This window comes from Pollachius pollachius (assembly GCF_949987615.1).
Source record: "Pollachius pollachius genome assembly, chromosome: 20".
Lineage (NCBI taxonomy): Eukaryota > Metazoa > Chordata > Actinopteri > Gadiformes > Gadidae > Pollachius > Pollachius pollachius.
Window position 1 is genome coordinate 16,245,845 of NC_136953.1, and position 20,000 is coordinate 16,265,844.

Here is a 20,000-nt window from a genome sequence, read left to right on the forward strand (position 1 = left end):
CCCCTCTGCTCCTGTTTGGAGCCATTGTTCCACAAGCCGCAACGCAGAGATGCTAAGTTTTTTGTTTTTTCTCTCGTCAATAAAAAGGGTTGAGGGATTCATTTCCACACAGGTCACGGGACAGGGAGAGGTCACCGTGGTCGTACGCCGCAAGATGACCCGTAGCAGAGAGAGGGAGGATGCCAATACAATGATATGGGACACATCAAAGGAACAACTCAGTTTAATCCGCAGCTTTGAACATACTTTTTTACGAGCGGCTCTGATTCACTACAACGTTTCCACCGGCTGTAGTTTATTATGAAAGGGATAAAACAGACTTAATATGAGGTTGTCGTCTGATTCCTTTCTTTATAGTCCCAATGCGATCATTGATCGCCCTGTGAGGACATAAGGAGGCCGGGTTGACTGTGATCAGTCCCTTCCTGTGGAGACTCTCAGGGAAGCTGATCTTGGTGGTTTTGAAACGCAGCACAGAGGGAACGAGGTTTCTTCACTAGGAGCACAAATTGATTTTGTGATAAAGAATATACACAGAGAGAGACAGAGAGAACATGCTGATGTTAAAAAAACAACTACTAATATTTACCGACTTATACAAACAACGTTTTTTGACACAAAGTCCAAACGACTTAAGGTTTATCTTGGCCCTTAAGGTCACGAACTCTGATGCCCGGAGGAAATCAAAATAATTCAAACCTCAGACGTCCACTTTGGATCGATTACTCTGATGCTCTCTCCTGGTTTCGAACCGATATGATCAGGTCCTCTACACCCTCACTTGGCTGAATTCGATTCACCCGGCTGAAATGTCATCTCCACGTCTCCAGCGATCGCCGCACTCCATCAATGTTTCATCAAACCGAGCCAGACGGCGGCAGCGGCCTTGTTGGATCTGTTGGTCTGGAGGCTCGCGCCCACACACACACACACACACACACACACACACACAAACACACACACACACACACACACACGCTCACATTCAAACACGTGTGGTCCCATTATGTGGCCACCCGGCATGGCCACATAATGGGACCACACGTGTGTGAATGTGAGCATGTGTGTGTGTGTGTGTGCGCGTTCGTGTGCGTGTGTGTGTGGCATGTTGTCTACATCATGAACCCTTGTTATAAGTTCAAATGAATCCATGTGGTATTAAAATATAGACTTTTAAAGGTAAATGGAATTAAAGTTAAAAGTATCCATGATTCAATGGAGAATAAAGCAAAGAAGCAAATAAAAAATACTGTTATGTTGTCAAAGGTGTTGGCTATGATCTGAAAGTTGGCTCATTCTAAGGTTATTTTCATGGGATGATACACCATCTGAAACATACTTGATTATTATATTCCATTTACTTACAAAATAGATCCGCTAAACCCTTTTCAGAAACTAGAGGGAGCGTTATTTAGGCTATAAGTATGACACGTCCTCACAGTGTATGATAACTTGCGCTTGGTTTGGGATTTGAGTTTATGAAGTGAACGTTTAACGTCGTATTAACTCAATGGCGCCCTCTGGTGGGGACCATCAGCTAAGCACCACTGGGACTCCGGCGGACTGCTGAGCTGATGTCAGCCACAAGAGGGAACCATTGAGTTAATATTCAAATCAGATATTTGATGAAATATCACTTAATGCAATGCAGCTGAAAAAATCAGCTGCGTTGCATTATTTAGTCGCTGAGAGTGTATATAATATCAAGTTCCGTTTTCTAAGCAGAATCAGGCCAATGAAACTCGATCTTAACTTTCTGTAACTCTCTTGTTAGAAATATGTAGCCTATGTCATAAGCTACAGTATACAGTATCCCACTTAAGTAGGCCTATGTACTTTCATGTTGCGACTTTTTTAATTTGTTTACAAAAGTTTACATCAAATGTATAGCTTGATGCAATCCATGTATTCATTTCTTAAAAAGGGACCTTTACTTTTAAAGTTAATGAGGCAATAAACCGGATCGAGCTTTTACTTTGATGACCATGTGTGTGCTGGTGTTGTAAAGTAAAGTGCAGTGCCCATGCATCATGAGGCCTAAAGGAGAATTGAAATGGTACTGTCGCCTGCAATCAGGCCTCCATAAAACACACGTCAAATAAAAAGAAAGATTCAATAAATGACATGATGTTATAGTGGGACTAAAAGTCCACACGCCACGACATGTCTTTAGGAAGTCCCCGTTGTAAAACCTTCACTCCAGCGCCGATCAAACCATTAGGGCGTGGAGACCAAACTGCAGTTCAGGGATGACGTCCTGGTGATTGATTTCACCTGCCGCGTGGTCTCGTAAAATACTATGAACTTATACGTGGCTTCACTACAAGAAAACCCCCTAATGTTTCAGCATCTAACCCCTCACCCCATTCCAAGAAGGTCTGTTATAGCCTACATATAAAAATAGATCTTTCTATATGCTGATGCACAAATTAAATCAATCCTGCTCCTGAAGTCAGTGATTTGCGGATCAACAAAATATTCCGTCATTTTTTACCTGAAAAAGTTTATTCAGGCTAGAATCCAACGTATTTTGACGAAAGAAATATAAACACATTAAAAAAACCTTGCGCTTCAGTGAAGCGACTTTTCCCTTTGCCTTTGCCCTGGAGAGGAAGCGTGCCGCCTGGCTGACGTCACTCTCAGAGCCAGGTCTCGAGATAAGAGGGCGTATAAATATTGACCGACGATCCCCGTTACTTACAACTCCTCAACCTGCTCGGTGTGCGCACTGTGCGAACCTCAACACTTCAGAGAAAGGTAAGGCCATTGATGTCTTGTATTTTTATATTTAATACAACAGCGACCATTGTTCTCTGAATATAGTCTCGTTTTCATGTGTCTTGTATTGATTGCATCTTAGTTATACTCACTGTAGTGGGAAAATTATATTTTCCCATTCCATTTCTCTAGTTGCCTTTTGTTGGTTTTGGGTTGGTTTTCTTGGCCCCCTGGGGAGCGTCGAGAAGCGAAGGGTTCCACCTGATAAGGCACGGCATTGACCCCCTCTATGACTTCCTGAGGTGGTTCATCGATAGTTTACCATGTGGTTAACCAATACTATAGTTTATTGGGTGGCACAGCGGCTCTCAGGGTCCTGACAGAAGCGTATAAGAAGTCTTTTCTTTAGTGTTTTAGTCAAAACAGCGGTCTTCAGCTCGTGCACAGCTTGGAGGGGCACGGGCTGATTTCCCATGCGGGGGTCTTCAGTCTGCGTGCCTCTTGGAGGGACTGTGGTCCCCCCAAGAGGTACGCAATTTTGAGCCAAGTCAATCACAACTGTCTAAACTGGGTAGAATAAAAAGTCATACCGAACTTATTTCAATTATGGTCATATATTTTGGGTAATAATAACGGTACAGTGACATATAACGTTTGGTTTGAAGTTTAGTTTTTCATCCATCTATCCATCCATCCATCTCTCTCTCTCTCTCTCTCTCTCTCTCTCTCTCTCTACCTCTCTCTGCCTCTCTCTCACTCTCTCTCTCTCATTTCAATTCACTCTCATTTTTCTTATTATTTCTTATTGTTATTATAGAGTCATACCGAACTTAACAATTATGGTCATATATTTTGGGTAATAACGGTACAGTGATATACAAAATTTGGTTTGACATTTAGTTTGTCATCCATCCATCCATCTGTCTCTCTCTCTCAACAGATGTCAGAGGTCGAAGTTGTCTCAAATCAGGTGAGAGCAATACTGCAATATTTGTATAGCAGAACAGTTGGTCAATAGATATTGACTATCTCGTGTTTTATCTTTAGAGAAATGTGGTAGGCTAATATTTGGTGATATTACCTCATTTAGTTAACTGAACATTTAAATTGGAAGTCAAGACTCATTTATGTTTCAGACTCAGAATAACTGTAATATGTCTTAATCTTATGATATCAACACTATACAACATTAACAACAAAACAGACATTATAAAAACACTCGTCAACGATTCACACATCGCACATCCCGACGACACAATCTCAGTCAGTCTCATCAGCACCACAAAACCCCCCCCTCCCTCGTTCAGAGACACCTGTCACTCATAGCCGACACATCAGCCCTATCCTCATCCTCTGACCTCTGACCTTTGACCCCAGAGCGCGATGGGGCGTGTCTCCAGCCTGCCTCTGGTCAGCTCCACCTACGGCCTGGTCCTCAGTGCGTACTGCTCCACGCGGGACCACCACCCCGTCCTGGCCTCCGTGTGCCACGCCGCCGAGAGGGGGGTGTGGGCCCTCACCGCCGTCGCCATGACGACCGCCCAGCCCCTCATCGGCAGGCTTGAGCCCCAGCGTAAGGAGAGAGAACCCACCTCAACCGCTTCGCGCCGGTTGATTCCGGGTCTGAAGCGCGTTGACGATGGGGATCTGAAATGCGACACCAGGAAGTGGAACACTGGGAACGTGATCCTTACTGTATAACCTCTCACCCAGTTCCTAAGAGAGCTTAGTTACTCATTATGAAATGCGTCAGTCTGTTTATAAAGTAAAAGTCAGCGTTATATTTACATTGGTATTGAGGGCATTTAGCAGAGGCTTTTATCCAAAGCGTCTTACAATAAGTACATTTGTCAGAAGAAAGAGAAACAACAATATATCTGTCGGTACAGTGAGGATGTGCCAAGCACGTACACAACAAAGCTCTACATATAGCAAAGTTATTCTTCATCCCCTGCACCCTTAACATAGCGTCGTTCTGGACGGTTAAACGATGACAGCGTTGTCTAGAACAATCTGGAACGACCCTACCCTTAAGTAGCCTAGCGAAGTACAGTGAAGTACAGTGAACACATCAAGATGTTTATTTTCTATAGAACAGGGTTTAGCTCGGACCTTGTCACCCACATACACTGTTTTGTTTCTCTTCTACCCCCACAGTTGCCATTGCCAACCAGCTGGCCTGCAAAGGTCTGGACCAGATTGAGAAGACCTTGCCAATACTTCAGCAGCCGTCTGATCAGGTAGACAAACAATCCCATCGGACCACTGACCGTCACGATTGGCACATCTCGTCCATAACCCCCGACCTCCCACAAGCTTTCACAACGATGGAGTTGGCAGACGCCTCGATGTTTTAACGGCGCTGATCCAGAACTGGTTGGTGCAGCCTTGATCTCTGCCCACAGTTGGTTAAGTGTTGAAATCATCATGAAAGGAAGGGGAGGAGTTGTACTTCATTTCAACCAATTCAATGAAGCTTTTATGTAGAATATGGATCAGAGACAGCATTCACTAATGCTCGGCAGTGAGGGAGACAATCTCAAACTACGCAGGAGGAAACATGTGTATGGTAAAAAAGTGAATTATCCCAAGATCTATGTCAAATGTATGACACATACGAGGTCATGATGTGCATGATGCATGATGTTGACATGTGCATGATGGTTGACACGTGAAAGTGTTGTGGATAAACCCACGGCCTAATACGAGAGGTCGAGAAGGACTGGGGTTGAATGATCAAGGCCTTATTGCGACTGCACACAGTAGCTACAGAAACCCGAGTTGGTTTGCAATGAACTCGCGAGCAGTCTTCAGGATCCGATTCACATCCCACATTGTGTTGCTCTCCCAACATGCACTTCGGCCAATCAGAATGCTCTAAACTATTCTAAACCATGGGCCGTATTCCCGTTCCCTGCGTCGCCTCGACAGAAGGTGACCATTTGTGGGAGGCGCCCGTCAGGCGCTTGTGGACGCAAGGAAGGTCCGCAAGGACGTAAGGGGTCCGTACCCTGTAAGGTGTTGTAAACAACAAAGGGCCAGGGCCCACAGCCCCCCCCCCCCCCCCCCCCCCCCCCCATCTCACACCATGGACCCCTCCCAAGGCCTGGCTCAACCCCAGGGTCAAAGGTCATCTGGCTGGCACACCGGTGCTTATCAGTCTCTCTCTGTCTCTCTGTCTCCCTCTCCCTCTCCCCCCCCCCCCACTCCATCCCTCTCTCTCTCTGTCTCTGTCTCTCTCTCCCTCTCTCTCTGTCTCTCTCTCTCGCTCTCTCTCTCTCTCTCTCTCTCTCTCTCTCTCTCTCTCTCTCTCTCTCTCTCTCTCTCCCCCCCCACTCCATCCCTCTCTCTCTCTGTCTCTGTCTCGCTCTCCCTCTCTCTGTCTCTCTCTCTCTCTCTCTCTCTCTCTCTCTCTCTCTCTCTCTCTCTCTCTCTCTCTCCCCCCCCAGATCGTGTCCAACGCCACCGGGGCTGTGACGGTTGCCAGGGAGAAGGTGTCAGACCGGCTAAGGGGCGCGGTGGACCGTACCAAGGCGGTGGTCAGCGGGGGGGTGGACCGTACCAAGGCGGTGGTCAGCGGGGGGGTGGACCGTACCAAGGCGGTGTTCAGCGGGGGGGTGGACAAAGCCCTGAGCACCTCTGAGGACCTGATTGAGCACTACCTCCCCCCCAGCCCAGAAGAGACGGGTGAGCGGACACCTTAGACACCCCCACTACGAATATACTGATATACTAATACTAACCAACCATTCTTTATGCTGTATTAGCATTTATATAGCATTTATATGCTACTATATATTATAGCACATATGTGCTTATATATATTAGCATACATATATACTAATACATATTATAGAATATATATTATTGCATATATATGTATTCCTTTTGTTTCGTCTTTTGGTCAAATGTTCGTATAATCCAATATTGATCGATAACGAGTTGTTCTTTAGAGGTTGTATGTCCACAGCAGAGCCCTGTGCTAAAACTAGCTCAGCAAAACAACTCTGGGAACCGGACTTTGAGTTCCGGATCAGGAGTTCAAAAAGAGAACATTTCAGCGCTTTGTGAGGCGCTATTGACTAACCCCCATCACATGCGTCCTGATCGCCCCCCCGGCTAGCAGGGACGTTAATCCGTTCCTCGGCGAACCCTACGGGGCTTTCAGATGAACCAGCAACCTTTGTTGTTGCTCAAACCCAAGTTAAACCATGGAGCGCGAAAAGCGTCTGTAAGCCCCGGTACTAATCCCGCCGCCGTGTTACAGAGCTGGAGAGCGGGCCCAGCTACTACGGCCGCCTGGGGGCTCTCTCGACGCGGCTCCGCAGCCGGGCGTACGGCCGGGCCCTGGCCAGGGTGCGAGGGGCCAAGCAGAGGAGCCACGAGGCCATCGCCCAGCTGCCCCACACCGCGAACCTGGTGGGTCTCCTGCTGGGAGGGGGCACATGCCCACGCCTCCCGCTTGCATTTCTCTGTTTAGCTAAAAAAAACACAAAAGAAAACACAGAATATGAGTTGTTAAAGTGATGTGGCGGCAGTGGCTCAGGAGGTAGAGCGGGTCGGCTGGTCACCGGTAGGGTGCTGGTTCGATCCCCGGCTCCTCCTATCAGATTGTCGAGGTGTCCCTGAGCGAGACGCCCTCACCCTGACTGCTCCAGACCAGCCGGCTGTCGCCTTGCGTGGTTGACTCCGCCGTCGGTGTGTGAATGTGTGCATGAATGGTTTGTAAGTCGCTTCAGATAAAAGCGTCAGCTAAATGCCCTAAATGTAAACCGCAAGAACACATTCCTACTAACCCAAAGTCTCTCTCTCTGATTTCGTCCTGGTGGCAGTTCGATTTTGCCCGGAGGAACGTGGGCGGGGCCAACAGGAAGGTGTACAATACCCTGAGCTCATTGGTGGAGCGGAGGATCAGCACCTCGCCCCGGGGTGAGGAGGAGAACGAGGACCCCAACCCTGAGGTGAGGCGGGCTGCACTCTGGACCCCCCAGGTGGTCCAGCCTCTCACCGGAGCTCATGCAGTGATGGCAGCTCTGACCTGTAGCAACGAGTGTTATTGTGGGGCTGCTGGATCTCTAAACAATGGCGTGTTTATTCATGAGGCACCTTCAAACCCAAGGCCTCTCCCAGTGCTTTACACCTAGGAGGCTTGACCCCCCCCCCCCCAGTAGAACGCTGTCATGTAGGAGATCTCAGAGTGTGGTGTGGCGCACACTTATTACTCAACGCACAACAGTTGCACAGCCTCAGAGTCCAATCAGAATGCCAGGTGAGGCTGTTTAAAGCCAAAGGTGACCTAAGAGACATTAGCTGTGTTCGAAATCGTTCCCTATCACGGATATAGTGCACTATATAGGGTGCTCGCCATTTTGTAGTGGTGTTCGAATTCTCAGTGGTTAATTTCATGCACTATATAGTGCACTTAAAATACCCAAAATTTGAGTGTACATACGACGTTCCCAACATGTTACTCCCGTATACCACAATGCAATGCGGTCGTGTTTTTCCGGAGGAGAAGAAGCTGAATAACCGCGAAAACGAATACATTTGATGATGGAGTCTCCGGCTTTCGTTTAGAAATGTCAACAATTTATTTGGGATTTAACATAAAAAAATGTAACATTCAAAATTAATAAGAAAAACCTTGATCAAGGAAATGTAACATTCAACATCAATACAACCTCCAGCTTTCCTCGTGGGTGCCCGGTTTGTTTACATGATGTGGGCGCAGCTGTCTGCGTCACACTAATACCCTCCGCATTTACTGACGCAAAAGACGTTTAAAAATGTTCAGCGTAGGGTCCGAATTCTCATTTTCTCGTTTGTTCCCTATATAGTGCCCTGTATCATGAACACTATATAGGGAATAGTGAGTGAGTGAAGAGGGAACGATTTCGAACGCAGCTAGTGCATATCCCAGCTGAACGGTTCCTTCTCTCCTCCCTCCCCTGCAGGCCGCGGAGCCCCGCCCCCTGGAGCCCCGCCCCCTGGCCGCCTCCCTCTCCCAGCAGCTGCAGACCACCTGCCTCACGCTGGCATCCGGTCTGCAGGGCCTTCCCCGCCACCTCCAGCGCGAGGCGCGCTCGCTGGGCCGCTCCGCCTCCAACGTCTACGCCAGCCTCGCGGCGGCCGGCGTGGGCGCCCTACCCGAGGGCGCGCTGGCCGGCGGGAAGGCGCGGCTGGGCCAGGTGAAGCGGTCCCTGGACCACGTCCTGGACTACCTGGTCAACAACACGCCGCTCAACTGGCTGGTGGGGCCCTTCTACCCCCGCCTGCCCAGCCCCGCCCGCCCCGGGGAGTCGACGCCCGAGGTCGCAACGCCACCGACGCCCCCCGCCCAGGCCCCTGGCCCGGCGGACCAGAGCCCCTCCAGCAGGGACCCCAGCCCACAGCGCGGCGGGCCCCCAGAGCCCTCTCCCTGGGGGCCGGCGGTTCAGCAGCAGGAGGTCTGGGGGGCCGAGATGCAGAAGATGGATTCCCTGCAAGTCGGCTTTTAGCACTGATTTCATTTCTGCACAACTATATATATATATTTTTTTTTAACGTAGACTTTTGACTGGCCTGTCATGAACTTCTTACTGGAACGACTTTAACCATGTCGTTTCCATGTCTGCATTTCAGAAGCCACGGCTTTAAACATGTGTGACCAGTCAAATAATGTTGGAAAGTCTAAGCTTATTCTAGGCAGAATGTAATCTCATGTTTTCCCCTTCAAAAAAGGCTAGACGGCCCAATAAACACATGCTTTATATCTCAACTGTACTTTGTTTGTTTGGCAGTTGAATAGCTGTTCTACAAGCCATTTTAATAAAGTCATAAAGTGAAGAGATTCAGAGCAGCTTAAAAAAAAAATTTCATCATCGACCAAGTAGGAGAAATAAAGGCTTTATTTTATATTAACATAAAAAGACAAGGTTCACAAACAACTTTCACAGGTCCCACATTTTGGTTCCAGTGCTAAATACATAAAACACACCACACATGCAGTTCACTATTCTTCAGCGGGCTTCGCCTTACTGGACAGATAGTCCATCAGCCTCTGGAGGTAGGGCAGTCAGAAATACAATGAACATAAAACCAGGAGTGAATTTACGCCAGCCATAGCTACGGGCCCACCAGGACCTCACGCACAACAACCTAAAAGCATTTCTAAAAGGGCAAGAAAACATTATCTGATTAGCCGGTTATGTCAGGGTAGTCGTTTGTTTGGACTACAGTCATTCCAATCTGCACAGCTTACTAGATTAACGGTAAATGTTTATTGCAAAACATGCTCTACTTGGAGTAAACGTGTGTATGTTCGATGTGAAACTAAAGAGTTAAAGAAAAAATACCGCAAAGTGCCAATGTGAAAGAGTAAGGCAGTAGAATGCCGGCATCAACCGAAAGGGTGCCTTACAGAAACTGAAAACCTGCTTATACAACCCCAGCCTCAGTACTGAGGGGTGGTCAGTTAGGTCATTATGACTCCGAGGCCCTGCCCTTGTTGTGGGAGCTATGACCCAAAGGGGGTGCAGGGGGTCGTCACAAATGTCCTAACTAGATGTTCCCTTCGGAGAGGGCGGAGGGATGACGTACCATAAGCTTCTGGATCTGGAACATGGCCACATCATCCAGCAGGTCCAGGGAGATGTCATCTTTGGTCTCCTCAGAGAGGCAGAACCTCTGCGGGTGAGAACATACAAGCCATCAACCGGCTGCCACCTGGTGCCGTCTCTGCATGGCCATCCCTGACCTCCAAAACCTGGTACACTGTTGGCCACCATGTGTAGAAGAAGCTATTTAGGGCTAGCACTGCAAACATGTGGTCCAATGAGGTACTGATGCTAGCGTGAATACCATGTGGTCTAAATAAGGCATCGGAGATATTAATTGACATCAGCATTCATCCATTTCAAGGGGGATACAAAGCAATGTCCTCTTTACACAGAGACGTCATAGCAGGACAAGCTGAGACATCTCTCATTACTCCAAGTCTGCTAGTCTCATGCAACAGACCTAACCTAGTCTCCCCCCCCCCCCCTCCCCCCGCCCGGGCCCCTAGCAGCAGTCGGCCCCTAGACAGCGCTACGAGCGGCACCGCGTTAGTCAGACGATGGCCGTTGGAGATGAGCCAACGTGTCCGTACTTGGCCCTGGGAGGTGGTGATGGTCACGTGAGGATTACAACCCGCGACCGAACACAGGTCCCCTGCAGACGACACCGCCCTGTGGGGGGGGGGGGGGTTCAGAACGACACGGCAACATGTCAACAGGCTGCAACAGGAATCCATTTGGATCCTTGGGGGACAAAATGGCGGGCAGCACCAACCCACCGCAGCTTGGCCTGCCTCGTCTTGGCGACCGGGTCGGCGCCCTTGGCCACGCGGCTCAGCGTTCTCTTCACGGTGCCCGACGGAAACCTGGGGCCAGGGAGAGTCCGGATTAAACATCGCCGTAGCGGCGAGTTGCTTCAGAGAGGAGATTATAAGAGGTCGTAAGGGGTGATTATGGTTCCACGTTGACGCAAGGAAAGAGGGTTTACAGACCCCTTACGTGCTTAGGGACCCTCCTTGCGTCCACCGCAAGGGCCTGACGTGCACCTTCCAAAAAAATCGAACCTTGCGTCGAAGCAGCAAGGGCTGTGATGGGTCCGCTCACTAATACCCGACAGAACCAGAACAGGTTTACGACTGCGTCGAGGCGTCAGCATGGTCGTTGCGTTGCGTCGACGTGGAACCATAACTGAGCCTTAGGTGTGAGGCGTTACCCGAGATTTCCAGCGCTGGTGCTGAGGACCAAACCTCTGCTCCTGGCCGCCTTTCCTCCCTGGAATGAAAGGAACGACATAAGGGGCAATGTCAACTTTAAAAAAAAACGAATCTTCATCTCTCCATTCGATTCAATTAGACGAGTCGGAAGTTATACATTTTGGTCTTCCCATGATTTCATTTAAACAGATTGTATTGATATAATTGTAGATGTAAATGTATCATTTCATTTGGTACAAGAGACGAGTTAAAATAAATTAAGCATGTGCATTTCACAGCATGCTACAATTCAAAACGTAATCAAATCCTTTTGGATGATCCCACTAGTGACAAATACGTTATATAATAATGGTACACAAACAAGTTCAGCCTCAACCAATCACACAGGGTCTAAGAAAATGAACGTTAATAATTTCCCCAATGTGACCGACCGTTTGGGTCTTTGCTGAAGGTTTCTGACCCTGGACTGATTCAGCGGGGGAACTCCGACCTTTGAATGGAGAAACAGAAACTCCCTTTATCCTGAACAGATAGATCATTAAAAGTTCTTCCTGCATTTCTGAGGGTAGCTCTACACACAACCGCATCACCTTTTCTACTGGACGTCCTCTTCAGGGGCCGCTGGATCTCTGGTGAATTAGTCTGAATTAATAGAAAGGTGCAGATATGACAGCATGCAGCTGATTAAAACACCCTTTAATAGAATGCTTGATCAGTGCCTCACCTTTATAGCAATAGAAACGTCGCTTGAAGTGACTCCATCTAGGCGGTTTAGAGTAACGTTAGTCCAAGAGTTTATCAAGGTAGAGAAAAAAAAAAAAGGGTTTTGTCGGACCAAATATTATTTTGCCACAAAGCAAAAGGCCCACTGGTTAGGTCTCAATATGATACATAACATTGTTCATAGGCCTAATTAATAAATCCAGCCTTACTGTCGATTAAGTCCCCTATGAGGGACCGCTGAAGGGAAGGAGGCATCTTCATCAGCTCCACTTTGAAGAACTTATCCACAGTCTTCAACATGTTGTCCATCTTGGCTTCCATCTCCGATATTCTCTCTTGGGCTGGAGAAACACAACTGATAGTTACTTTTGATTGATCGACTGAGTGATTCATTCCTTGACTGATCGTTGAGCCCGAAGGAGTTCTTTGTGGGTGAACGAGAGGCGCTAAGCACCTTCCTTCTCAAACTGCTGGATGAACAGAGTGAAGCGGTTGCTCCGGAGCTCCGCGGCCTCCTGTTGTGGGACTTGACTAGAGTTGCGGAATTTCTCCGCCGAGCTTCTGGTTCTTCTAGGCGACATGTTCTCTCCCGTCGGTGCAGTCCTTACAGGATAAACGCACACTTCCCTCACTTATTTATTACATCCGCCGATTCCTAAAGGGAGCAATCAGCAGCCTGTAGCCTAATTGTTAATTGACGCCTGTGATGAGACACCTCGTACGCCACAATGCCAATTGAAACCCTCGTTATATGTACACGACAATGTTAGTGTGTATATATATATATATATATATAATATATATATATATATATATATATAGCCTATACGCCACAAAGCCCTCCAGCACTTATAAAAATGTATATAGAAAATATAAAATAAATCCACACAAAATGCACAATTGTAAATCAGGACCACCCTATTTATTGCAGCGCAACAACTGTGTGAAGACATGAACTCATTCCGGGACGGAACACGGTAACCACAAGTCCTTTATGTACAACCTTACAATACATCTCAGCGTCTCAGGAGGAGACGCTATATTCACAATGACACATGGAGTATGGGTAAGTGTGCTCCGGGTGTAACTGAAGCCCAATGAGGCCTGCAACACTTACAAAAAATAAAAAAATAGCCGTCACAGCCTTTTTAATATTTTTACCTTTGGAGCAGATAGACACGTGTTGCCGGCTGTCTGTTTTGCCAGAAGTCAGATCACCAAAACGAGTCAGGGTGAAGGCCAGCTATTCATCTAAGCAGTGCAAATTCATCATTGTTTTTTTTCTTCCTTTTTCATTTAAGTATTTATACAAGACAGTTCAGGTCTTCAGGTCCTCCCGATCAGACGATGGACGCTCTCAGGACCAGCAGGTATTAAGACAACATTTTAACATCGAGTGCCACCCAGCTTGAATATTCACCATTGAATTTATATTACATAAAAAGAAAACATTGAAAACAGATGGAAAACCATTTACAATGTGTCGTCGTTAAAAGCCAACTCCAATGTGGCAGATAAAACTATGTTAAGAATAATTTATAGTATTCTTGGGAAGTCGGTCCCTAGTCTCATCATCAGTAAGCGGTTCAACAGGTCAACACCGGCCAATGGAAGCTGGATTACATCACAGAACAGACGTTTCTAAATTTGTTTTAGTCTTCTTCTTTTGCAGTATTGCGTGTGCCGTCGTTATCTTTCCCTGAAGTAGAACTCATCTCAAGCTCCCATAAGACCTGGAATACAGAGATCGCTAACAAAAAACCCTGCTTTTATCAGTAGTGCCATCCCTCTCGTCCAGTCAGCGGTCCTATAGCGCCCCCAAGTGGTTTCATGAGAGAACAACAAACAGAAGGGGCGTGTATTAAGTAGAGGGGCTTGTGGAATGTTTTGGAAACAAAACTAGATTGTCTGTAGGCGTCCCCCGTTGTCTTCGCCCGTTGCAGATGAGCAGCATACACATATTATACAGGTTCCACGCGTTTAGGCGAAACGTTTGACATTCATCGTAGTTAAGACTTGGTTGGGCAGAGAAAAAGTCAGAAAAAACCCAAGCGTCTTCAAGACTCGCGCCTTAAGAAAAGGCCAACCTCGTAATGACGTGTTTCCTATGGTACATATATATGTACAGAGATATAGACGGACGTGTGTTACAGTTTACAGAAAGTGCACAGACAGGAGAGGCGCACGGACACAGTTCGGCGGTGAAAGCAGAGGCGGTCATCGCTGGAACGACGTCACACACTCATTGCCAAACGTCATCGCTCTCGTTTCCACCAGCAATTCATAATCACGCTCAAAGTCACGCGCATCCATATAACTATAGACCTAATTAGCCCCTTAAAACATCGGAAAGGCAAAAATAATTCCTAAGAAAGCAGTCAAAACTTTTTTTTTTCTATTTTTGTCGCCATAAGTACCATTCATGGACAATTTGTAGAGAACATTTTAAGCTTTAAACAATCGTCTCTCTCCACTTTTAGCCTCGTCCCCCATTCTATTCATTTCCTAGACGTGTGCCGTGTTTTGACCGAAGCATGGGCTGCAGTTCCACGCCATCGCCACTAGGAGGAGCTAACGCTCAGATGATGGGGCTGCAGTTCCACTCCACCACCAGCAGGGGGAACCAAAAGCTCAGATGATGGGGCTGCCGAAGCACTTCAGGCACCACTGGGCCTTGGCGCTGGGCGGCTGGTCGAACGCACGCAGCGTCTTCAGCTTCTCCGGGCTCAGGTTGTCGTAGGCCTGTCGGTACTCCTTGTCAAACGCCTCTGCAGGAGGGGGGAGGGAGGAAGGGGGTTAGGGCGGCCGTAACAGGGGGAGGGGTTTAGGTGTGTGCTGGTATGGTTAAAAGGGTTGGTGTGATTAGCCTTTAGAAGCCAATGAAAATCGTCCTTTTTCCCGTGTTTTAGTGACATCAAAAAGTGTCGCTGCCTTTGCTCTCTTTTGAAATCAAATTGTACTTTGTTCAGCACAACTGCAGCGAGACTGGGAGGGGAGGAGGGCCGCTTACCAACGTCGATGTTTTCCCGGCCCAGAGCCACGAGCGAGAGGAACAGGATCTCTCTGTAGATGCTCCTGGGGAACGGACACAGGGGAATAGAGTTTAAGGTGAGTGGGAGGGGTTTGGCACGAGTGGGAGGGGTTTAGGGTGAGTGGGAGGGGTATAGCAAGAGTCAAGGGTTTAGGGTGAGTGGGAGGGGTTTAGCATGAGTGGGAGGGGTTTAGCGTGAGTGGGAGGGGTTTAGCATGAGTGGGAGGGGTTAAGCATGAGTCAGAAGGGTTTAGGGTGAGTGGGAGGGGTATAGCAAGAGTCAAGGGTTTAGGGTGAGTGGGAGGGGTTTAGCATGAGTGGGAGGGGTTTAGTGTGAGTGGGAGGGGTTTAGCATGAGTGGGAGGGGTTTAGCATGAGTCAGAAGGGTTAAGGGTGAGTGGGAGGGGTTTAGCGTGAGTGGGAGGGGTTTAGCATGAGTGGGAGGGGTTTAGCGTGAGTAGGAGGGGTTTAGCATGAGTGGGAGGGGTTTAGCATGAGTGGGAGGGGTTTAGCATGAGTGGGAGGGGTATATGGTGAGGGTCCATAGTAAGATTCTTGTAATCAAAGAGGTACGGGCTGAACAGCAATGTTTTTTCTAGAATAAATCAGGAATAGGGTGTCATTTTTTTCGACAACATTAGTGAAATCGCTGTGGAGCCGCCCTGACTGGTCATCTTAAGACACAAGCAAGTGAAAATATCTTGTTATATGTTTAAGCCTCCAGTGGGTCTTGACGACCTCGCCTCGCTTCGAAAAACCCCTGTGCACAAATTGGCCGTGCTCCGTGTCCCCCGGGCTCTTGAAGACACGGCGTCTTAGGGACACAGCGCCACAAAGACCAGAGGAGGTGGGGGGCTCGCCTTTGGCGGTTGGGGCGTGGCCGTCTCTTCAGCTCCCTGATCAGCAGGTCCATGGGGCCGTACACGTCGTTGGTCTGGATGCTGCGGGCGATGGTGTGAAGCAGCGTCAGCGCCTCCTGCTGGTCGGGGGGAGCCAGCGGCCGCCGCTTGTCCGCTTCTGAAAAGGGAAGACAGGGGGTCAGGGGGCGGGACGTCTGCCTGTCAGGGGGGTGGGGACATCCGGGTGTTGTGGGGGGGGACAACATGTGTGTCAGGGGGCGGGACGTCTGTGTGTCAGGAGGCAGGACATCCGTGTGTCAGGAGGCGGGACATTTGTGTGTCAGGAGGTGGGACATCCGGGTGATAGGGGTGGGACATCCGGATGTCAGGGGCGGGACATTTGTGTGTCAGGAGGCGGGACATCCGGGTGTCAGGGCGGGACATCCGGATGTCAGGGGGGGCGCAGGGGGGGGCTCACCTAAGGTCCTCCAGAGCACGTAGAGCGGCTCGCCGGGCTCCTGGTGCAGGTTGATGTTGTCCCACAGGATCTGGATGTACACCTGCTTGCTGTCCTGGGACAGGGAGGTCAGGGGCAGCTGGGGGAGACAGACGCTGGGGTTACCGGGGGGTTGATATTCATTACCGGGTCACAGAACTGGCCAAGGCAGAGACAGGAGGGACACTCAGACAGACAGAAGGACAGAAGGACAGACAGAAGGATATTCTAATGATTTTTTTAAATGTTATGCTGCATTTTATTTTACTTTTCTTGCTTTAGCAACAGAAATGTACAACAGAAATGAAGCCATTTCACTCTGGATAATCTAGAATCCTGCAAGAGAGGGAAAAACCGAGACATAAACAGAGAGAAAGAGAATCCGAGGCAAAGGGAGACCTTGATAGAGCCTGATAGAGACATAAAGAAAGACAGAGACAGCCTGACGTGGCGAGAGAGAGAGAGAGAGAGAGAGAGAGAGAGAGAGAGAGAGAGAGAGAGAGAGAGAGAGAGAGAGAGAGAGAGAGAGAGAGAGAGAGAGAGAGAGAGAGAGAGAGAGAGACACTCACCTGCACCCCGTTGTTGCAGTACTCGGAGGTGAAGATAAGGCCGGGCAGGTGGCTGGGCACCTCCAGCCGCTGGAAGCAGCACACCAGGTTCCAGAAGATGATGGGGTGCTGGCTCAGGAACTTGTGGGTGTACAGCACCTGTCGTCATGGTAACAAAGATGCTCTCAGGACAGACACACGGCACCAGAAACCAAGCAGGCACACCGTTGAGCTGGGGTTTTCTGAGTGAGTGAGTGAGTGAGTGAGATCTCAGAGTGACTGAGTGAGTGAGTGAGTGAGTGAGTGAGTGAGTGAGTGAGATCTCAGAGTGAGTGAGTGAGTGAGTGAGTGAGTGAGTGAGATCTCAGAGTGAGTGAGTGAGTGAGTGAGATCTCAGAGTGAGTGAGTGAGGGAGTGAGATCTCAGAGTGAGTGAGTGAGTGAGTGAGTGAGTGAGTGTTCACCTGGTCTCCCTCGTTCTCCAACATGGTCTCCAGCTCTTTCCTGAGCACCAGGGCACTGAGGTACGGCACGGACACCGGTTTGGGGTTCGGGCGTTTCGTGCCCACGCCAAACTGGAAGAAAAACCGCAACACACAACCCTCAGATTTTGATGCTGATTATTATTATTTTTTTAAATCACAGTAAGAGAGAAGCAATAGGGACACACAACACAAGAAACACTATCTTGCTTGACAACAACATCCCATGACCTCTTTTTCCTGTCATTGTTTTGTCCACTTTTTCAATGTGGAAAATGTTTGTAATGAAAGTAAAAAATAAATTGTGTGTCCACCAGGGGGCGGCGGCGCTCACCGTGGCCTCCTGCAGGCTGCAGGGCAGGCTGGCGGTGGAGACGCCGTGGCCGGGGGCCAGGCTGCAGTCCAGGCTCTGCAGGGGCCCGCCCACGCTGTTGCTGCGGGTCAGGAAGGTTCCGGAGGAGTGCTTCCCCTCCGCCGGGGGCTCCAGCAGGCCCAGGGGGTCCGACTGCACCGGCTCCCGGACCAGGCTGGAGGCACAGGGGGGTGAGCGGGATATTAAAGCAGCATTATGTGTGTTCCCCCATGAGCGGCCACTAGTGGACCGAGTTGGAACTGCTGCTACTTCAGAGGTCAGTCAGAGAGATTCCCACGGATGCAGTGCTGGTTTAAGTATTATTTGCACGTTCTTGTCAATAGCCAATACAATGTGTGTACTACATTCTTAACAGTTATTAAATAAACGACAAACATAGGACGGTGGAACCGTTTATTTCCCACGGAAACATTGGTGGGAATTTATTTGAAAAAATAATGGAATCAGGAAAGTCAATAACTAAGCTCAGCCATCGTATAGGGGAACCCGCTGCTCATGGGCTAGGGGAACCCGCTGCTCATGGGCTAGGGGAACCCGCTGCTCATGGGCTAGGGGAACCCCCTGCTCATGGGCTAGGGGAACCCGCTGCTCATGGGCTAGGGGAACCCGCTGCTCATGGGCTAGGGGAACCCGCTGGTCATGGGCTAGGGGAACCCGCTGCTCATGGGCTAGGGGAACCCGCTGGTCATGGGCTAGGGGAACCCGCTGCTCATGGGCTAGGGGAACCCGCTGCTCATGGGCTAGGGGAACCCGCTGGTCATGGGCTAGGGGAACCCGCTGCTCATGGGCTAGGGGAACCCGCTGGTCATGGGCTAGGGGAACCCGCTGGTCATGGGCTAGGGGAACCCTCTGGTCATGGGCTAGGGCCTAGCGTATGAGCAGGGGGTTCCCCTAGCCTGTGAGCCGGGGGTTCCCCTAGCCCATGACCAGCGGGTTCCCCTAGCCGATAAGCCGGGGGTTCCCCTAGCCGATAAGCCGGGGGATCCCCTAGCCGAAAGGCCGGGGGTTCCCCTAGCCCATGAGCCGGGGGTTCCCCGGTTGCGTTCGTACCTTTTGTGCGAGGCGGACGGTGTGCCGGGGCTGTCGGCGCCGGAGCCCTCGGACGCGGCGGGGGGGAAGCCCAGCAGGTCGGGGCACTTGTTGGTGGAGGAGCTGAGGCTGCTGGCCCCCCCACAGCTGCTGCTGCTGCTGATGGTGGTGGTGGCGGTGGTGGGCGGGGCCGTGGCGCTGTGGATGCTGTCCCCCGACCCGCTGGGCTTCATGAAGAACCTGGCGCCGCACACAAAGGAGCTTAGAGCTGAAGGAGGTTAGAGCTGAGGAGGTTAGAGCTGAGGGAGGTTAGAGCTGAAGGAGGTTAGAGCTGAGGAGGTTGGAGCTGAAGGAGGTTAGAGCTGAGGAGGTTAGAGCTGAGGAGGTTAGAGCTGAGGAGGTTAGAGCTGAAGGAGCTTAGAGCTGAGGAGGTTAGAGCTGAGGAGGTTAGAGCTGAAGGAGGTTAGAGCTGAAGGAGGTTAGAGCTGAGGGAGGTTAGAGCTGAGGGAGGTTAGAGCTGAAGGAGGTTAGAGCTGAAGGAGGTTAGAGCTGAGGAGGTTAGAGCTGAAGGAGGTTAGAGCTGAAGGAGGTTAGAGCTGAGGAGGTTAGAGCTGACGGAGGTTAGAGCTGAGGGAGGTTAGAGCTGAAGGAGGTTAGAGCTGAAGGAGGTTAGAGCTGAGGAGGTTAGAGCTGAGGAGGTTAGAGCTGAAGGAGGTTAGAGCTGAAGGAGGTTAGAGCTGAAGGAGGTTGGAGCTGAAGGAGGTTAGAGCTGAAGGAGGTTAGAGCTGAAGGAGGTTAGAGCTGAAGGAGGTTAGAGCTGAAGGAGGTTAGAGCTGAGGAGGTTAGAGCTGAAGGAGGTTAGAGCTGAAGGAGGTTAGAGCTGACGGAGGTTAGAGCTGAAGGAGGTTGGAGCTGAAGGAGGTTAGAGCTGAAGGAGGTTGGAGCTGAAGGAGGTTAGAGCTGAAGGAGGTTAGAGCTGAAGGAGGTTGGAGCTGAAGGAGCTTAGAGCTGAA

The 20,000-nt window shown here is 49.7% G+C and overlaps 3 protein-coding genes across 4 annotated transcripts in view; 1 reads left to right on the plus strand and 2 right to left on the minus strand.

The window, feature by feature from the left end:
• Positions 1 to 3,658: 3,658 nt before the first annotated feature.
• LOC307090884 (perilipin-2-like) lies at positions 3,659 to 9,215 on the plus strand (the record flags this gene model as incomplete). The annotated part of the gene is made up of 7 exons (XM_079757683.1): positions 3,659 to 3,688; positions 4,096 to 4,291; positions 4,876 to 4,958; positions 6,168 to 6,405; positions 6,986 to 7,137; positions 7,551 to 7,679; positions 8,673 to 9,215. The coding sequence occupies 7 exons, from the start codon at positions 3,659 to 3,661 to the stop codon at positions 9,213 to 9,215; spliced, it is 1,371 nt and encodes a 456-aa protein (XP_079613809.1).
• A 494-nt stretch (positions 9,216 to 9,709) lies between these two features.
• On the minus strand, positions 9,710 to 12,771 carry cdca9 (cell division cycle associated 9; the record flags this gene model as incomplete). The annotated part of the gene is made up of 10 exons (XM_079757770.1): positions 9,710 to 9,757; positions 10,297 to 10,383; positions 10,847 to 10,925; positions 11,033 to 11,119; positions 11,467 to 11,525; positions 11,899 to 11,957; positions 12,058 to 12,109; positions 12,192 to 12,229; positions 12,400 to 12,531; positions 12,645 to 12,771. The coding sequence occupies 10 exons, from the start codon at positions 12,769 to 12,771 to the stop codon at positions 9,710 to 9,712; spliced, it is 768 nt and encodes a 255-aa protein (XP_079613896.1).
• Positions 12,772 to 13,087: 316 nt separating this feature from the next.
• Positions 13,088 to 20,000, minus strand: part of dennd4c (DENN/MADD domain containing 4C) — a 46,686-nt gene continuing 39,773 nt past the window's right edge. For both annotated transcript variants that reach the window (XM_079757933.1, XM_079757932.1), the window contains 8 exons: positions 19,009 to 19,227; positions 17,920 to 18,112; positions 17,568 to 17,678; positions 17,126 to 17,263; positions 16,539 to 16,656; positions 16,082 to 16,238; positions 15,201 to 15,265; positions 13,088 to 14,958 (listed from right to left, as the gene is read on the minus strand). In XM_079757933.1, coding sequence (XP_079614059.1) covers positions 14,822 to 14,958; positions 15,201 to 15,265; positions 16,082 to 16,238; positions 16,539 to 16,656; positions 17,126 to 17,263; positions 17,568 to 17,678; positions 17,920 to 18,112; positions 19,009 to 19,227 — 1,138 coding nt within the window. In that variant the 3' untranslated portion in view covers positions 13,088 to 14,821. The remainder of the gene's footprint in view (positions 14,959 to 15,200; positions 15,266 to 16,081; positions 16,239 to 16,538; positions 16,657 to 17,125; positions 17,264 to 17,567; positions 17,679 to 17,919; positions 18,113 to 19,008; positions 19,228 to 20,000) is intronic.